The sequence below is a fragment of the Salvelinus sp. IW2-2015 genome, linkage group LG26, assembly GCF_002910315.2.
Source record: "Salvelinus sp. IW2-2015 linkage group LG26, ASM291031v2, whole genome shotgun sequence".
In the NCBI taxonomy this organism is placed as follows: Eukaryota; Metazoa; Chordata; class Actinopteri; order Salmoniformes; family Salmonidae; genus Salvelinus; species Salvelinus sp. IW2-2015.
Window position 1 is genome coordinate 8,845,223 of NC_036866.1, and position 17,727 is coordinate 8,862,949.

Below are 17,727 nucleotides of genomic sequence, written 5' to 3' on the forward strand. Positions count from 1 at the left end.
ATTTACGGATAGCCAGGGGCACACTGCAACACTTAGACATCATTTACAGATAGCCAGGGGCACACTGCAACACTAAGACATAATTTACAAACAAATCATGTGTTTAGTGAGTCCGCTAGATCAGAGGCAGTAGGGATGACCAGGGATGTTCTCTTGATAAGTGCGCACATTGGACCATTTTCCTGTCCTGCTAATCATTCAAAATGTAACGAGTACTTTTGAGTGTCCGGATGGATGGAGTAAAAGGTACATCATTGTCTTTAGGAATGTGGTGAAGTAAAAGTTGTAAAAAATATAAATAGTAAAGTAAAGAAGTATTTAAAAGTATTTTTACTTAAGTACTTTACACCACTGCTGGTCTTACCCATAGTGGCAGAGAAGATGACGATCCCCAGCACATTCATCTGTTGGCTGTTGCCAGGTCTGGTCTTGTAGTGGATCTCAGGGGGTGGAGTGAGCTCCAGGAACACTGTCCGACCACTGGGGTCACTTTCATCAGGTATGTCGTACACAAAGTTGGGCTGCACTATGACCCTGGAGACTTTCAGGATAGGAACCAGATCTGTTTTGTACTGGAATCAAGAAGAACATTGCGGATGAGTAAGGCAATATAAACTACAATACCCATCAGCTATAGGGATTTGTTAATCACAACCAATGGAGCATCTGACTTATTAGGAACAATGGTAAATGTGTCATACCTGTACATTCGCATTGGTCTAGTGTTACTCACCTGCTGAAATGTTGCCTCAATAAGATTGGAAGGAACCATATTCCTGTAAAAGATAATATGTTATAATTTAGCATGTTGATATGTTGGTGTCTGCATTAAGGGTGAAACACATGGTCATTCATTAATGATCAGTGTCAGTAAGGTGTAATGAATACAGCACAAGAGAGAGTCATAATAGGTTATAATTATTCCAACTTGATGAGTATGATTATCACAAATAGCATCCTTTTGAATTGTTACAGGAAGTTGTGAGCCATACAAAGGAAAGTGGTCCTCTGCACTCTGAGAATTGATGTGGTGTATTCTACAGAATGTATATATTCAMTGATGAATACACATTTTGAGATATGTCTGCATAAAATGTGTTTAAAGTATTTGCATGGGCCAAACAAGTAATTTGATGTATTTGCAAAGAAAGTAAGAACTTGTGAAGTGTCTAAGTTGTGAACACAGTAGAGGCCATTTGCCCCCTACGTTATAGGCCCCCTACAGTATGTTATAGGCCGTCACTGTAAGTAAGAATTTGCTCTTAACTGACTTGCCTAGTGAAATAAAAATMTCAATAAATGTTATCAGTTTAAGTCGGGCTCTCCTCTCTTCCGGTCTGTCCTTAATAGTTGGATAAAGTGGGCAGACCACTCCCACGAGGGCACTTAAAAGAGGGAGGTACGATCAACAGACCACTCCTACGAGGGCCCTTAAAAGAGGGAGGTACGAACAGACCACTCCCACGAGGGCCCTTACAAGAGGGAGGTACGATCAGACAGACATGAGCCAGACTCCCTCCTGACGTGTGCCGGCCAAGAGATCCTCCACCGAGATCATTGTATCCCCACCGTTCATGATTGAGTTAATCTGTAAATCATCCCTTATGGATTACTAAAAATACCCTAATCACCCCTGTGATTTAACTGGATTGTGAGACAGTCATTGCTACTGCACAGGACTACGCAAGCATAGACAATAATAGGTAGTAGCATGCATATTAGGCCTATATCTAGTACCAGAGACTGGACCAAGTCACAATTTGGAAGTCTTAAGCAAGTCTCAAYTCTTAATCTTCGAGTCTCGAGTGAATTCCCAAGTAATAATGGGCAAGTCTCAAGTAAAATTCCAAGTTCCATAGCTCAGGTCAAGTCACTAATTTGGGGTTTAGAGTCCTCAAGTCACTGTGTTTTATGCCAATTTCAATGCAGTTGCAATACATTAGTGATTTTGGACCACATGTTTTACAAACTGCATCCCRTTCCCCCCCACTACCACAGTCTTTGAAACTGAATGCAACAATGTTTGGGACTGATGATGCCCTGATGCAGAGGTGGCCCCACAGGTCCCAGAGTGGTGGGGCAAATTGTTTTCCCTGGGGCCTGGAGCTTTTCCTAATCTGGTAACCTAACCAGGTATAAATCAGGACCCTATAGGGTCTGACAGTGATTAATTAGTACTTGTAAAAAGGTATTTATATGGGAGTGGGACCAGATTAACATTTACAGCGAATTAAAGGAGCAATTACGGTTAAGTGCCTTGCTCAAGGGCACACTGACAGATTTTCACCTAGTCAGCTCAGGGATGTGAACCACTGACCTTTCGGTTACTGGCCCAACGCTCTTACCCACTAGGCTACCTGCCACCTACTCACCTAGGTATACAGACACAGTATGTTCTAAACAGGTCACATGGTTTTAAATAAATRCTGGAAAAACTCCTGGCCCTAGGGAGGATGAAAATCCTGTCAGACTGCAGCAACCATTTTATTTAACATTTACTTATATAACATTTTATTTGAAAACTTTCCTTCCCTTTACACAGACGCAACCACTGCAACTGGACAATATAACTCACAGGGCTGAGCTTGCTTTATGCAGGTTTGCATCGTAAAGGCCTATGCAACTGCAGTTAAAAAAGTTACTCTCAAAGTCTATTTACKTAATCAGTATTGCGCTGTTTGATTAATTTCAGTTCATCATTTTGYACTGAAAAGGTCAAGGTAGCCTAGCCAGCCACCCCAAATTTGAATATAGCCTAAACCAAATTTATTTGATAACATATACATTTTCTCCTAACACAAATAAAGGGGATATAAATAGGCTACATAACWTGACCATTTCGTCTACCCTGGCCAGAGGGCAAGACGGGACAGGGCGCATTGGCTGTAGCCTAGGCAGCTGCTGCCTACTTGATCAGACTGAAAAATCGTCTCGTTTTCTTCCCATACAGTTTAGGTGTAGGGTACTGCAACATGTCTGTGAAGAGTTATTCCTTGTGTATGTTGGGAGTGGTGTGTTATCACGTTTGCTAGTAAATAAATACCGGAGGACAATGGGGCTGTGCGCGCTACATTACATAGTTTGTGTCTGGCCTGCGCAACCGGTGATTTACGTGACACTGATTGTTCAAGACACAGAACAGAAKGCATATAACGTGCAGCACTCCGTTATAATGGACATATAGGATAATATAGTGCGCGAGATGACAAAATTCAAGTCGCATACACATATTTAGCAGATGTTATTGCGGGTGTATTGAAACGCTTGTGTTCCTTGCGCCAACAGTGCAGTAGTATCTAACAATTCACATATTTATTTATTTATTTGTATGTTTTATCGATTGAATTATTGCCAGAAGTAGTTTGGACTGGAATGTCTATTTATGCTCTTTATTTGAGTGGAGAAAAACATATTGATTAACACCCAAACATTAGAGATTACTTTAAGACATAGGCTTGAAACGTTAGCATGTCTTGTATTACAGTAAAAGCCTATATGCAGCTCCCTATTTTTTGCCCCACTGTGATTGGGACTGATATTAGATAGGAGTTTGATGTGAGATTCTGGTAATTGATTGTTGTTAGACTGGATATATAGGCTGTTGTGAAACTACAGATACTAGTTTGCTTGAGAATGCTAGTTTCTGTGAGACATTAGGTGAAGGTTGTAACTAGACTGAGGCCAGTATTTAATCAACTGTAGACAGTGGATTCCCAGTTAGCAAAAGTGTGTTTAATTTGCACAGAAAGAAGTCCTATGAAGGGAGTGGACATTTGATATGGAAATTGGCAGTCTGGTGTGGGTGCTGGATGACTTCTCAGCCTGATTTGTCATCAGCACTGAAGTGTCATGCCACAGGACTGAGAGTCCCTAAATCTAATGCCAGCTCCCCTTTACCCAGGATACACTGCTGTAACAAATCCAATTTAGGCCTATACTCCTGAAAGCACTTTTTGGAAAATCGCTATCTGCAATTGATTGAACACTGGCCTAGGTTTTGCTGGCAATCAGTCTAAAGATTTAGGTTATTAGTTGTCCCTAGACTGTAAGAAAAAGTAAGTAGCCTTGAGCCGGAACAGAGCAGGAGTCTATTACTGTACCGTGAGGCAGCTTGATGTTCATGTAGACCCCCTGGACAGGACACTAGTCGATCGCAGGACCTTACCCCCAATCAATCTCCTTAATGCTGAGTGCCAAACAGAGACGCATCGGGTACCATTTTTACAGTCTTGACTCAGCCAGTGATAAAACTCCCAACCTTCCAATCTCAGAGCGGAGACACTAACCACAAGGCCGCTGTGTTGATACCTAGATTGTAAGTATTTTATATGGGCAATTCCACGGTAACGGAATTGCGCTGATACTCATATTTTTCACTTAAAATATATGCCACATAAAAACCACTGATTTCAAAGTTGAACAAACCATACAACTCTATGCACAAGGACTACTTTTTACAATTTACAAAGAAATGTTTACAAAAACACATTTACTGGAAGAACTGTGCAGATGCGAAGTTTGGTAACAATAAAATCTCCCTCAGTTTTTTATGTGATCACATTTTCCAAAAATGTTAATATCTGCTCTGAATTAAGAATGAGGTGTCAGCTATGACATGACACCTTGACTATGAAAAACTATATTTTGGTTATTGAACTACAGTAAATTAAGTGGATTTATACGCGGTAACAGAATTGYGGTAAAGGAATTTCATCATGGGTCCCTGATCTGTACAGAAATGCATAATAATGAATATGAATGCCATTCTCTTCAAGGTGATGTATTCTAAATAGGTACATAAAGATGAGGATATTGCATATTTCTCTTTTCATATTTGGGTATTATRRTATACACTGMCTATTATTTTAATGAGCTCTGCCACCAAACAAAACCAAATTTGGTTGGTACGGATCTGAAKCAATCATAGACGTCTAGGTTTTACAAGTTTGGACAGTACAGCACAGTAGAGTACAGTACAACATAGAACATAGTTCAGTACATTACAGTAGAGTTCAGTACAGTAGAGTATAGTCAAGTAGAGTATAGTTCAGTACAGTATAGTAAAGAAGAGTAGAGTATAGTACATTATAGTGTACTCAACTCTACTCCACTCTATTCTACACTACTGTACTGTACTATACTTTTCTTTAGTGTACAGTAGTGTGCTCTACTGTAATGTACTGTACTGGGATGTCCGAATTTGTGAAACATAGACGTCTATGACTGGTTCGGATGTGGTCCGGTCAGTAAGAGCCGGGAGAGGTGACATTAATTGGAGCGAGAGAGAGAGAGAGAGGAGGGGTTGTCCAGACTTTTGGTTTGACCACCAGATGACAGAAAGAGAGAGAAAACAGTTGAACATCAGCTGAACATAACAGTATGCCAGTGGAAGGGAAGACAATAGCAGGTGACCCAACTGGGGTTTGTAACTACCATGATTTCCCATTGTAGCTAATTAAATTGCAGCAATTCATATTTTTCTGAAATTCCATTACCGATTTGGTAACAGAATTTCGATTTTGAATCACTGTTCCTAGGCCGTCATTGAAAATAAGAATTTGTTCTTAACTGACTTGCCTAGTTAAATAAAGGTAAAATAAATCAAATTGAAAGAATACGTAATAATTCATAAATAAAATTGATATCAGTAAAAAATGTAACTAGTTAATATGTCTACCTTGACCTGTTACTTCTGTGAACTTTCATTATCCTCATGAGGGAGAGAAATTAGAAAATATATTTTTTGGTAACGGAATTTCAAGGCACAAGGCAAAAAATTATCCTAAACTTAATATAAATGTTGATATTAGTTGGCAGGGGTCTTTACTTTTGATGTATTTCTAATACCTTGAGACTTTTTCTGGTAGGATGTTTTATAAGACTCTTTGAGCATCAAAGCTTTTGCTTCTTTCACATTTTGAGGATGGTAAATGGTTGAAAATCTTGATATGCCTTAATAAAWYAAWAWAWATATATACTGTTAGCTTTCATTTGACACCCAAATTGACATGCTCCTATGATCTTCACATGTTGGTGCTTATGTTTCCTTTAACATGAAAATTACCATATTGTTTGTCCCTAGACTGAAGGTATTGTTGTAGATATTGGTTGTCCATAAAATATAGGCATTTTGTAATATTGCTTGTCCCTAGCACCTAGACGTATATTTGGCCCCCCAAAGTAAACCCCACATTTTTTTTTTGTACAAGTCATTTAGGAAAGAGATACACACTACATGAGTATGTACAAAACTATGTGGACACCTACTTGTCAAACACCTCATTCCTAAATCATGGGCATTAATGTGGAGTTGGCCACCCCTTTGCTGATATAACAGCCTCCACTCTTCTGGGAAGGCTTACCACTAGATGGTGGAACATTGCTGCGGGGTCGGGTAGTGATGTTGGGTGAATAGGCCTGGCTCGCAGTCAGCGTTCCAATTCATCCCAAAGGTTTTCGATGGGGTTGAGGTCAGGGCTCCGTGCAGGCCAGTCAAGTTCTTCCACACCGATCRTGACAAACCATTTCTGTATGGACCTCACTTTCTGCACTGGGGCATTGCATGCTGAAACAGGAAAGGGCCTTCCCCAGACTGTTGCCACAAAGTTAGAAGCACAGAATCKTCTAGAATGTCATTGTYTYKTGTAGCATTAAGATTTCCCTTCACTGGAACTAAGGGGCCTAACCCGAACCATGAAAAACAGCCCCAGACCATTATTCCTCCCCCACCGAACTTTATAGTTGTCGCTATGCATTGGGGCAAATGGCGTTCTCCGGGCATCCGCCAAACCTAGATRAGTCCGTCGGACTGCCAGATGGTGAAGCATAATTCATCACTCCGGAGAACGTGTTTCCAGTGCTCCAGAGTCTAATGGCGGCGAGCTTTACACCACTCCCGACAACGCTTGGCATTGTGCATGGTGATCTTAGGCTTGTGTGGCTGCTCGGCCATGGAAACCCATTTCATGAAYCTCKCGACCAACAGTTCTTMTGCTGACGTTGCTTCCAGAGGCAGTTTGGAACTCGGTAGTGAGTATTGCAACTGAGGACAGTCAATTTCTACACACTATACGCTGTGAGCTTATGTGACCTACCACTTCGCGGCTGGGCCATTGTTGCTCCTAAATGTTTCCCCTTCACAATAACAMCACTTYACCGGGGTAGCTCTAGCAGGGCAGAAATATACACCTGTCAGCAACGGGTGTGGCTGGAATGGCCYAATCCACTAATTTGAAGGGGTGTCCACATGTTTTTGGCCATGGAGTGTATGTGATCGTGTCTCAATGTAATCAAGCTATGAAATTATTGTTATTTTAGAATAAAATACATTTTTGGGCTTAGTTGTGGTCAATTTGCAGTGTACAAATTATTACAATTTTGTTCCTGTCCCCCGACCATCCGCTCTGACAAAAATCAACCCACGGCTGAATCTAGTTGCCTACCCCTGRCTTAGACAGTATTGATTGTTTGTAGATATTGCTTGTCGAGCTTCAGGTTTATCTTCATTGGTCACTCACCTGATGAGATCTAGCAAGGCATCAGCAGAAGTCATGACGGGCCCTCCTCCTAGCCTGATGCTGTCCATCTCAGTGCCCACCCCAGGCTTGATGATGATCACCAGCAGGATACCCACCACCACCGCAATGAAGGTGGTCCACAGGTAGTAGGTCACAGTGAGAACACCCACACGACAACAGGCTTTGGGCTCCATGGACGACAGGCCTGACATTAAACTGTAAAAGGGAAAAGAGCGAGAGCATCAAATAACGCAAATATACAATTAAAAATGTCCCCATAATTGCTCTGGTGCCTAAATTTGTACTCAAATATTGTTCCAATCTACGACCTGTTAAATGAAGCTACGGAGAATGACCAGGAGTGTGGACCTAAGCGAGATCTYATTCTAATTTCTAATGAAGTGGCAGAAGGACCCCGTTTCAAATGTTTGTTGTAAGTACTACTACTTCTTATACCACCGGACAGGTGTGATATAACTGGAACCGGTCATGTTATGTAGACAATATGGAATCTATTGACATTTGGTTTCCAAAAATTACCATTCTGTAGGGGGTAAGCTACTTTCATCAGGTGTAGTGTGATAACAGCAGCAAAATTGGTCAACATCCCTTGYCCAGTTATGCAATTTTCTCAAAAGCATTTTAAGTCACTTTTGAGGCTGAATATCTTTTGTGTTGAGTGAACATCAAATATTTGTATTCCGCTGTTGCTGATTAAATATACAAGCATTTTACTGGACAGAGGCTGACATCACACATGTTTACCTGGATGTGATGAGGGGGAGGATCAGCATTTTGAGCATTCTCATGAGAAGCTCTCCAGGGAACGAGAAATATATCTTAGCCTGGAGGAGAAATCAGAAGAAACATAAGTTACATAAAAACAATTATTATACCTTATAAGTAGACATGAATCAATCCAAAGCAGTGGCAGCTGGTGACTTAATTTGAGGAAGATGATGATTTTGGAAAAAAGAGCCAAAGAGCATCTTCAAACATATTACAAAACTTAAGAAACCCAAGCAGTGTTCCTAACTTTAACTCTTTCCACAGGAGACCCTTTCAAAGGTTGGACAGATATTTTTGTTTCAAGTATTCCTTTCCTATAGGAAAAAGTTCCCATCAGCACACARTTGGGTGAATCTCAAATGCCTTTTGCTGTTCAGATTCACCCCGTGTGAAAAGGTTGTTCTTGGTTTTCAAAATAGTACAAAAAAAGGTGGAAGAATCTTGGTTGATTCGATCAGGTTCATAGGAATGGAAACTTTATAATTTACATTAGTCATTGATCAAATTTAAAAACAATGTGGTTTCAAATGTTTGGATGGCTTTGATACTGTAGGTCTCAGAGCCATAGATGACTAGCTGTAAGTGACAGGGTTGGGGTCAATTTCATTTAAATTCAGAAAGTATACATTGAAGAGAATTGGAATGGAATTGACCACAACCCTGATAAGTGACACAGTRCTTAGTTGTAACACGCACAGTAATTCCCTCCAGTTAAACCTTTGCTCACTTTTAAACATCAGCCTTGGGTCACACGTCACCTGTGATTATCGAGCACACTTAAGGCCATGTTTGCTTTGGCAAGCCAATTCTCAGTCTGAGATCAAATAATCCCCTCTCCTCTCCTGACACGACTGAGCTTGGATTGACCTGTTCTGAACATCGGTTTTCTTTCGTCTTTCACGTAAAAGTGAACTGGAAGGGCGTGATAATGTGGGCAGATMATACATTTCCTTCCTAAACTTATGAGTCCCAAAAGATGGCCTATAACCATCTAGGTATCTCCTGTTGCTTTACAAGAATATGCTGCAATTCTTTTTCTGAAGCCAGTAATCGATTCACCATCTATGGTCTAGATGAGAATTTCTTCCTCCACAAAATGCGTTGAGACTGCTACATGTGCGTCAACGGAGTGCTTTCCTCTCAGAAACATTTTGCTTAGTAGAGGTCATTATCTCCTTCCCTACAACCACTTTTTCAATCAAGGGGATGAATGCAGGCTGCTCTTATAGCTGTGCACTGGCTCTCTGTTCCTATAACAACTGTAACGCACACTACTTTACAGGGTTCCAGTCCCATCCTTTGCTGATAGTGTTGTGCACTTGAAGCTRCTCTCAATGGTTCATTAGGTCTGGCTGCTGATGATATCCTTTYGTTTTCCACAACCCAACAACGAAATGCTCCAGTGCATCAAGGCAATGCAKACAGGAGCTCTGTAGGCATTTAAGTGGAACACCGTCACAAAAAGAGGGAGAGGTGGTCAAACAGAAAAGTGCGCAGTGTACAAAACATTAAGAACACCTACTCTTTCCATGACATAGACTGACCAGGTGAATCCAGGTSAAAGCTATGATCCCTTATTGATGTCACTTGTTAAATCCATTMTAAATAAGTGGAGATGAAGGGGAGGAGACAGGTTAAAGAAGCATTTTTAAGCCTTGAGACAATTGAGACATGGATTGTGTATGTGTGCCATTCAGAGGGTGAATGGGCAAGACTTAAGTGCCTTTGAACAGGGTATGGCAGTAGGTGCCAGGTACACCGGTTTGTGTCAAMAACTGRAACGCTGCTGGGTTTTTCACACTCAAGTTTCCTGTGTCTATCAAGAATGGTCCACCACCCAAAGGACATCCAGTCAACCTGACACAACTGTGGGAAGCATTGGGTTCAACATGCARCAGCATCCCTGTGGAACGCTTTTGACACCTTGTAGAGTCCATACCCCGACAAATTCAGGCTGTTCTGAGGGGAGGGCAACTCAATATTAGGAAGGTGTTCTTAATATTTTGTACACTCAGTGTATGTATACACTGCTAAGAGACTTCCAAACCAAGAGACATATGGACCTGGAGGGCTGGCACATCAAATAATCAAACAGAATTTGCACATGCATCTGACTGTGATAAAGAGCAACTTACCTGGGTAGAGAGATGGCTCCCTCTTAACACAGCCCCCAGGACACAGCCCGTCAACACGGCAAAAACCGAGAGCGTCAGCAYGCCGTTGCGCTTCAGGTAGCCCCTTAACCACTGTTTCACGTCATCAACAAAAGCCCCATGGAGAAATCTATTGACACGTTGGTACATGGTTTCTCCTCTTGGAGAATACGAGCTATTGTTGGAGCGRGTCTCCTCGCCTTCAGTGGGCAGTAGTAGCTCCTCCATAGTTCCAAGTCCTTCACTGTGAAGACCGTCAAATTCTTCTGGAGTGGGGCGATTCTGAGGAACCATATAGCCTACATGGGGATTAAGCCATCATTGCMGTGTAGAGTAAACACCTGCCAGCCACAGCCCACAGTCAGGGAGAATTAGTGGGACTAAGAGGCTTACAAGTGTGTTATAACATCCAACAAGTCTTTCTTGTCAGGCGGCTGCCATGCTTTTGTACTTCTTCATTGTTGATGTCTTGTCAACTCAATCAATCATCACATTTATAAAGCTCTTTTTACATCAGCAGTTGTCACAAAGTGTTTTTACAGTAATCCGGCATAGAACTCAAAGAGCAAGCAGAAGTGGAAGCAGAAGCACAGTGGCCAGGAAAAACTCCCTGGAGGCCTAGAGAAAAACCTAGAGAGGAACAAAGCTAAGAACGTAAGGTCCATCCTCTTCTAGCTGTAACAGGCAATCTGCTACAACCTTGCTTTTCGCAGGATCTTTAACTTTCTTGGACAAGTTATAGGCTACTGAAGGCATAGCTGTGGGYAGTAGGGGTGCTGAGGATGCTGCAGCACCCCCTGAAAAATCGGAATAATTTTTTTTTGTTGAAATATATATATCTTTTTAAATAACAAAGTAGTGCACTGTGTCTTTACTAGTCCCGTATTAGCTGACCAATATGGCCGCCTGTAGGACATTTTTCCCCCCAGCATTGCACAATTAAATTATACATTCAGAAACGTTTGCATTCGCATCCTTGATTCTTTTTTAAAATGTGCTTTCAAAATGAATTTATGAACTGAGATTAAATGAATCCCAATTAAACTGATCCCATCTCGAACATCTAAGAATCAGTAGATTAATCCCCATTAAGGTRAATCTTATAAAGTTTGATCGTCATTGTGATCTAGATAACAAAACAAAGGGATGGCTGCAATCCAATCAAATCCTAACCCTGCACAGGCTATATAAGATGTGTAGGTGGAAAGGTGAGCCAACAGTTAAGCAATGGTTAATGCAACTAGTTTGAGAGGCTTGGGAAGAGGTTGTGCCCCATTTTGACCTAGATGTGTGMGCCAAAAGGTCTTCAATTAATTCAAGATCTTCTTAATGTGCCACTGAATATCTTTTCTGTGGATTTACATTTATATTTACTATTGACGTACTCTTTGCTACATAATAATTAACGTGTTATAACATTTCATTAACATATAACAACCTAAGCATTTTGGTATACTTTTGTCCAGCACAGGACAGCAGTAATATTTCCTGTTGCCACCAAAGTTTTCTGATCTATACTGACCCATTTGCAGTGAGTTATGGGGGCCGGAGCTAACATCTCATGGATACCTGGCATATATGGTCCTGGAGAGTCAGTGACTGATGATTTGCTGTCTTTCTGGGTATTAATATGGTGAGGTGAATTTGTAATTAGGTTGAATTCCCCCTATACCCTTGGTTGTTATATCCCTTCATGTTTGAGAATGTGAAACATATTTATTACAGTAGTAGATTTGAATCACTGTTGACTGTTCCCATGGTTTATTTACTTTGATAGGAATTATTTTGGTAGGGGAATACTCAGAACCTTCAGTAATACCCACTCAGTAATTAGCTAGAAGTTTAACTTTTAACATGCTGAACAGGGCGTTGTGTCAAAACCATGTCTACTCTGACCCTCTAGATGTGTTTAACAGGATACTACTGTAGTATTGCCAATTCTAGTCCTCACATCTCCTTACTTGGAAAAGTGCTATTTGGAACATGTCATTGAAGGTGTGAATGTAAATACACTGAACAAAAATATAAATGCTAAATTTAACAGAATGGTTTTGGCCAGGAGCCAGTTCACCAACTGGAATGGAGAACTGTTCATCTGATGTTTATAAAACATCTGAAAAGGCACAGACTTTRCTGGCCAAGGAGTGGGTAAGGTTTTACTTTAGTGCTAAATTCAATCYAATTCAAATTTCTGGAAACTTTTACTGACAAAACATGGTATAGTTTCAACAAAGGAAATTAAATTAAGTGTCATAACATTGCAAACAGTTTTCCTTGAAGGATTACTATTTTATCTAACATAAAGTKGTTTTTTAAACCATTAACATGTTGCAATACAAGTAACTTATGTGCATTTCCACTGCTCATTATAAAAGGAAATCTGGTTGCCACTGAAGAATTTAGCAGTACAATTTATTTTGGAATACAGCATTAAAATAGCAATTAATGTTTCCTTTTGTTTAAAGTCCCTAAAAGCACAAATTGATATGGACAAATTCAAACTGACTTAGCCTACTATATGTTAAATAATCACAAGCATTTTGCTACACCCGCAATAACATCTGCTAAATATGTGTATGTGACCATCAACAATTGAATTGATCTTATGTAGATTTTCGGGAGTGCAGTAAGATCTGAACTTGATAAATGTACCTTTATCTGTAGGCTTCCTCCAGTAAGTGGCTTCTACAAAACAAGTTCTACACATTCACATTAGGAGAAATGGAAAAAAAACGAGCATTTTTTTTTTTTTTAAACAAACAAGGATACTCCTGGGCAATATTTGAAATAGGAGTGTTTAGTTGAAAATAGCTGAATTAGAATTAATCTAAGAAGCTGTATAAAATTATCTGTCATCGCGAACTGTGGTAAAGACACCTAACACATAATACAAACAAGAGCTCCAAGTCTGAAGGTTTCAGTCACAGGGATCCCATTATTTGCAAACAGCACAAAAGTGACAACAATGTACAGTAGAGACCACAGTGGTCTTCCAATACTTTATGATCATTAAAACAAAATTTGAAATATAATAGACCTTCTACTACCCATAAAACCTGTAACCCATCATTTATAAAAAGATACATGGTTCTCAATGTGACTCCCTGTTAAAATGTATAATGTTTAAAATACAATAAAAACTTGAAAAGCAAACCATGGATTTAATCTCGGACGATAGATATCAGGACCATACAACAGGCTACTCAAAAGGTTTCCAGGGAACTGGTTCTTATATTTGACTAGGGATACAGTAGTAAACCTACTTATAACATAAAGTTGTATATCACTTCACTCGTCTTGCAAAATGCCAATAAGACAACAGTGTGGTGGAGTACTTTTCCTGATTTCTCTACATGAGATGTAATCATGTGTCTGGCAACACATGCAAAATTATACTGTCAAAGTGACTCACTTTACTATTGCTACTCAATGGCAGGAACATGGGACATTCCCTATGGCAGAAACTAAAAGAGCAACGTAGCCTTACTTAGTAAGCAAACATGTCCCAGTGTAAATGCAAAAGAAAAAAAACTATTAAACTTGATTTACTGTACCCCTTTATCAAAACAAAAAAAGTTTACTGTGGTAGTGCAGGTGTGCACACAATGCAAAGTGTGGCCAGTAAGATACTCATAGACATCTCAGTGCATTAAAAAGGCCTCTTCTGTCCATCACCACTTGATGAACATTAGGCCTGCTAGTACCCCATAYCCCAGTATGAGAAAGAGCACCTTTAACAGTCTGTCATGTTTATCCTCCAGCTCSCGAGACAGGATCTCAAAGAAGGTGACAAAGAGGAAAGTACCAGCAGCCAGGCCTTGGAGCACCACAGAGGCAATACTACCTGCCAGGTTCTGGGCACTATTGATGCCCATGCCCAGTCCGATGCCAATGGGTATCATGAGGCTGACCGTCACACCCAGTTTGATGGCATCCCTCATGGGCAAAGCAGCTTTGGCCACACTCACCCCCAGAGCCACGGCGGCCAGGGTCTCGTGGATGCCCACCCCCAGGAAGAGGCTTCCCAGCTTGGCCCCGTCCTCCTGGAGGCCCAGGGCCAGSCCCTCGAATACAGAATGGGCAGAGAGAGCCAGGACCAGGCTGGCCAGRCGCAGAGGCCCAGCTCTGGCCAGCTCAGTGGGGCTGAGGTGTCCGTGGTGATGCCCATGGTGGTGGCCCACAGGGGAGCCCCGGGTGGGAGAAATGAATGGAGTGTCGTACTCAGAGTCACTCCCAGCCTCGGAGACCCCTGRGTTAAAGGTCTCCAGGTTGATGAAAGATGGCTTCTCCTTCTTGAAGGTGAGCACTGCCTGCTCCACAAAGACGGTGAGGAAGAAGCCCAGCATCATCATGGTCTCTGCCAGGGGGTAGTCTGTGGTTATATTCACCAGCTTAAGGACCTCGTCCACCTAAAGAAAAGACACTCAGTAAATTAACATCAGCATATAAACATTCTGCTTCTATTCTACAACAGCAAAATGGTTTGCGGCTTCAACAGATTGTCAGAATATAATTAAAAAGATAATCATTAAAAAAAAAATATATATACACATTTTACTCTGCAAAATACCATGTTTTCAAGACCTACACACACTGAAGAAAGCTGTAAAGCCGAGACGTCTGTGTACGCTATCCCTGATGCAGTGAAAATAATAAAAAACATTGAATAATGAAGTAAGCTTTACGCGACATCTTTTTGAGTACGAACTTCATTACACTTCTTTGTCTGAATTCATGGGTTTTACACATCAGCCAAGCTTCTGGGAGAGCCCCATGGTTCCCTTTTGATAAGACATGGCTACCTACCTTGTTTCTTACTGCTGGCAAAAGAGCATTGAAGCAAGTGGCCAGAAATACACCACCGCCAAAAGAATTGCAGAGTGCAAGAGCCTTCCTGTAGTTTTGGGCTTTTTCATAGTCCACCTGCATCATCAGGCGCACTGGGACAAGAATCCCAGCCAACATGAGGGCAAACACTCCCAGAAGGCAAAGGACCTTGGCCACTACAAGCTCCATGATGTCCAGATATGGTATTGCTCAGTAATATGAGTGGCACATAACCCTCAAAGCCTCTTCTGCTCCTTTTCTCTGTCAGGTCACAGAGAGCCTCGTCATCCTGGTCCCAGAGACAATTCCAACTGTGACATGAACAAATTAAAAAAGAAAAATGTCAAAGATGTGCAAACAAACTAGGTAAACTTTTATCTGTCATATCTGTCATATTTGTCATGACAGTCAGAAACTAAAACAGCTAGCTAGCTATCATTTAACTAAGCTAATATGGCCACCTTGTTGACTGGTTTGATTCAACATGATAACAGTTGTGAAAGCTAGATGTGTAATCTTGAATGTTGCAAAGCATCATTTAGAGCTGGGCAATATGGACAAAAATCCATATTGCAGGCACAAATAATAAGGTCGTGAATAGCGGTAGAATTAATCTCACCATTTGAATCTTACCATCGCAATTTTCATAATGATTAAGCGACCAAAAACCAGATCCCCACATGTTTTGAGACCCACATTTTTTTGCAAAAAAATTAATGGGGCGGGCTTGCCTGTTCTGCATGTTATTTTGGAATTAATACGTGTCACATATCAGTTTGCAAACAATGTAAAAAAAAAAGTGAATAAAGCCACATACAAAACAGGCAGCTCCAAAATGCAGGTGTTTCAGCCTAACTCAGTGCTGTTTGTGCTGGGGCAGACCAGCAGAAAATAGGAGCATTGCACCGTGATTGGCTCAGTGTTCTGTCAACCATGGGGACACTACATCACCCGCCTTTAGTAAGGGTAGATATCAAGAATATGAGCCCTTTGGGTCCAACCATAGACTTAGATTAGAAGTGCCCTTCCAAGAAGGCTCAAGGTCATTGGCCACAGATAAAATGACTTCAAATCACATATCTACAGTAGCTTTGATTGGACTGATCATGTCAACATCTTACTTTCAAAATCTTAGCTTGCAGTCATCATAAATCAAGTAGACAATCTACTGGCAAATCCTTTTAAAATCCTTGTCATATGAAGAGAAATAATGAAAAATTATAGATAAAACGTATCGGTGCTCATCAGCCATCGCAAATTCAACAATGAGTTGTTTGGAAMGAATCGGTGACAGTTGCTAACCGCAAGCATTGCAACTGGGAAGTCAGACTTGAAAAATACGCTTTGTCATCCAACTCAGAATTGTAAATCTCTCTTTCTTTGATGACAAAATTTGCAAGTGAARGACAAGGTGAGTCCAAAAATGTCTTATATGCTTCTGCATAAATTATGTAATATGCCAGGGAGATATGGGCAGCCATATCAGCTGTTTTTTTTAAAAGGCAGTAAACAAGGCATGATTAATTATTTCGCTGCCAGACAAGGCTRCGCTAATAGCCAGGTGTAGCATGGTAAGGATTCACTCCATTGTGCTGGAAAGAAATCTCTGCTGTTGGGACAGCTTTATGTAGGCCCTAACAGTATCAAGGTAAAGTGATTTTCGGTTAGAAGCATTCGATTTTACAATCACATGAAACATTTGAGAGATCTCTATACACACACACACACAAAAAAACAGTCCGACAGCTAGATCCAGGATTCTTACAAGGTTCAAGTTGAATGTCTAATTTAACTGATTCATGCTTAATATTTGATATAACTACAATTTACACTGCCATAAATGCAAGGACAGAAAAGTAATGTTTTAAGACACCAACCATGATAATGGGTTAAACGTCGGTTTTAAATCAACTCGTGAATATTATTGAATATAACGTTATATAGCTATGTTCCCCCTTATATCTTAATGTAATGACATTAAAATAATAAGCAGATTATCAATAATTTAGCAACAGCTGTAACAAAGTTGTCCAGCGTAGGAAATCCTCACTGGTACCCTAGTTTATGAGAAGTCCCTTATAGCTATTCTAGCCAAACTAGCACACATGTCAACATAACGTTGGCAAATTATCGGGGCGACCAGTTCACAAAACAAAGCTTTAAGTGGATGCTAGTTATCATTCATATTAATTTGCGTCACGTTGCAAGCTTTCCCAGCAGCTGAAACGTACATAATAATTTCTATCGGGCTTTTTGACGAGAAATATGAAATACCTCTACACTGACCTTTCACAGCTTTTCCCCCCGTAACACTTCCTGTTCACATGACGAAAACGTTTCTGATTGGTGGAGATGCTTTCAAGACAACTGGCTAGAAGGGATATCGATTTTGAAAAAGATACGTCATAGTCCCGTCTGCAGAAGTATTTTACTAYCCTACA

At 40.7% G+C, this 17,727-nt stretch overlaps 2 protein-coding genes across 4 annotated transcripts in view; both read right to left on the bottom strand.

Moving 5' to 3' along the window:
- The window catches only part of LOC111952290 (excitatory amino acid transporter 5-like), an 18,733-nt gene extending 8,022 nt beyond the window's left edge, over positions 1–10,711 (bottom strand). The window contains exons 1-5 of the mRNA XM_023970848.3: positions 10,442–10,711; positions 8,283–8,362; positions 7,518–7,733; positions 734–776; positions 365–572 (exon numbers count right to left, since the gene is read on the bottom strand). Of these exons, the coding sequence (XP_023826616.1) occupies positions 365–572; positions 734–776; positions 7,518–7,733; positions 8,283–8,362; positions 10,442–10,687 (793 nt within the window). The 5' untranslated portion in view covers positions 10,688–10,711. The remainder of the gene's footprint in view (positions 1–364; positions 573–733; positions 777–7,517; positions 7,734–8,282; positions 8,363–10,441) is intronic.
- A 2,139-nt stretch (positions 10,712–12,850) lies between these two features.
- Positions 12,851–17,672, bottom strand: LOC111952853 (zinc transporter ZIP3). 3 transcript variants are annotated; one of them, XM_023971798.2, is made up of 3 exons: positions 17,573–17,672; positions 15,266–15,597; positions 12,851–14,868 (listed from the first exon to the last, which is right to left on the bottom strand). In XM_023971798.2, the coding sequence occupies exons 2-3, from the start codon at positions 15,473–15,475 to the stop codon at positions 14,131–14,133; spliced, it is 948 nt and encodes a 315-aa protein (XP_023827566.1). In that variant the 5' UTR covers positions 15,476–15,597; positions 17,573–17,672; the 3' UTR covers positions 12,851–14,130. The 3 variants fall into 3 exon arrangements, with proteins under 3 accessions (XP_023827566.1, XP_023827568.1, XP_023827567.1); XM_023971800.1 differs by having other exon boundaries at positions 17,561–17,586; XM_023971799.2 differs by lacking the exon at positions 17,573–17,672 and adding an exon at positions 16,408–17,551.
- Positions 17,673–17,727: the final 55 nt, after the last annotated feature.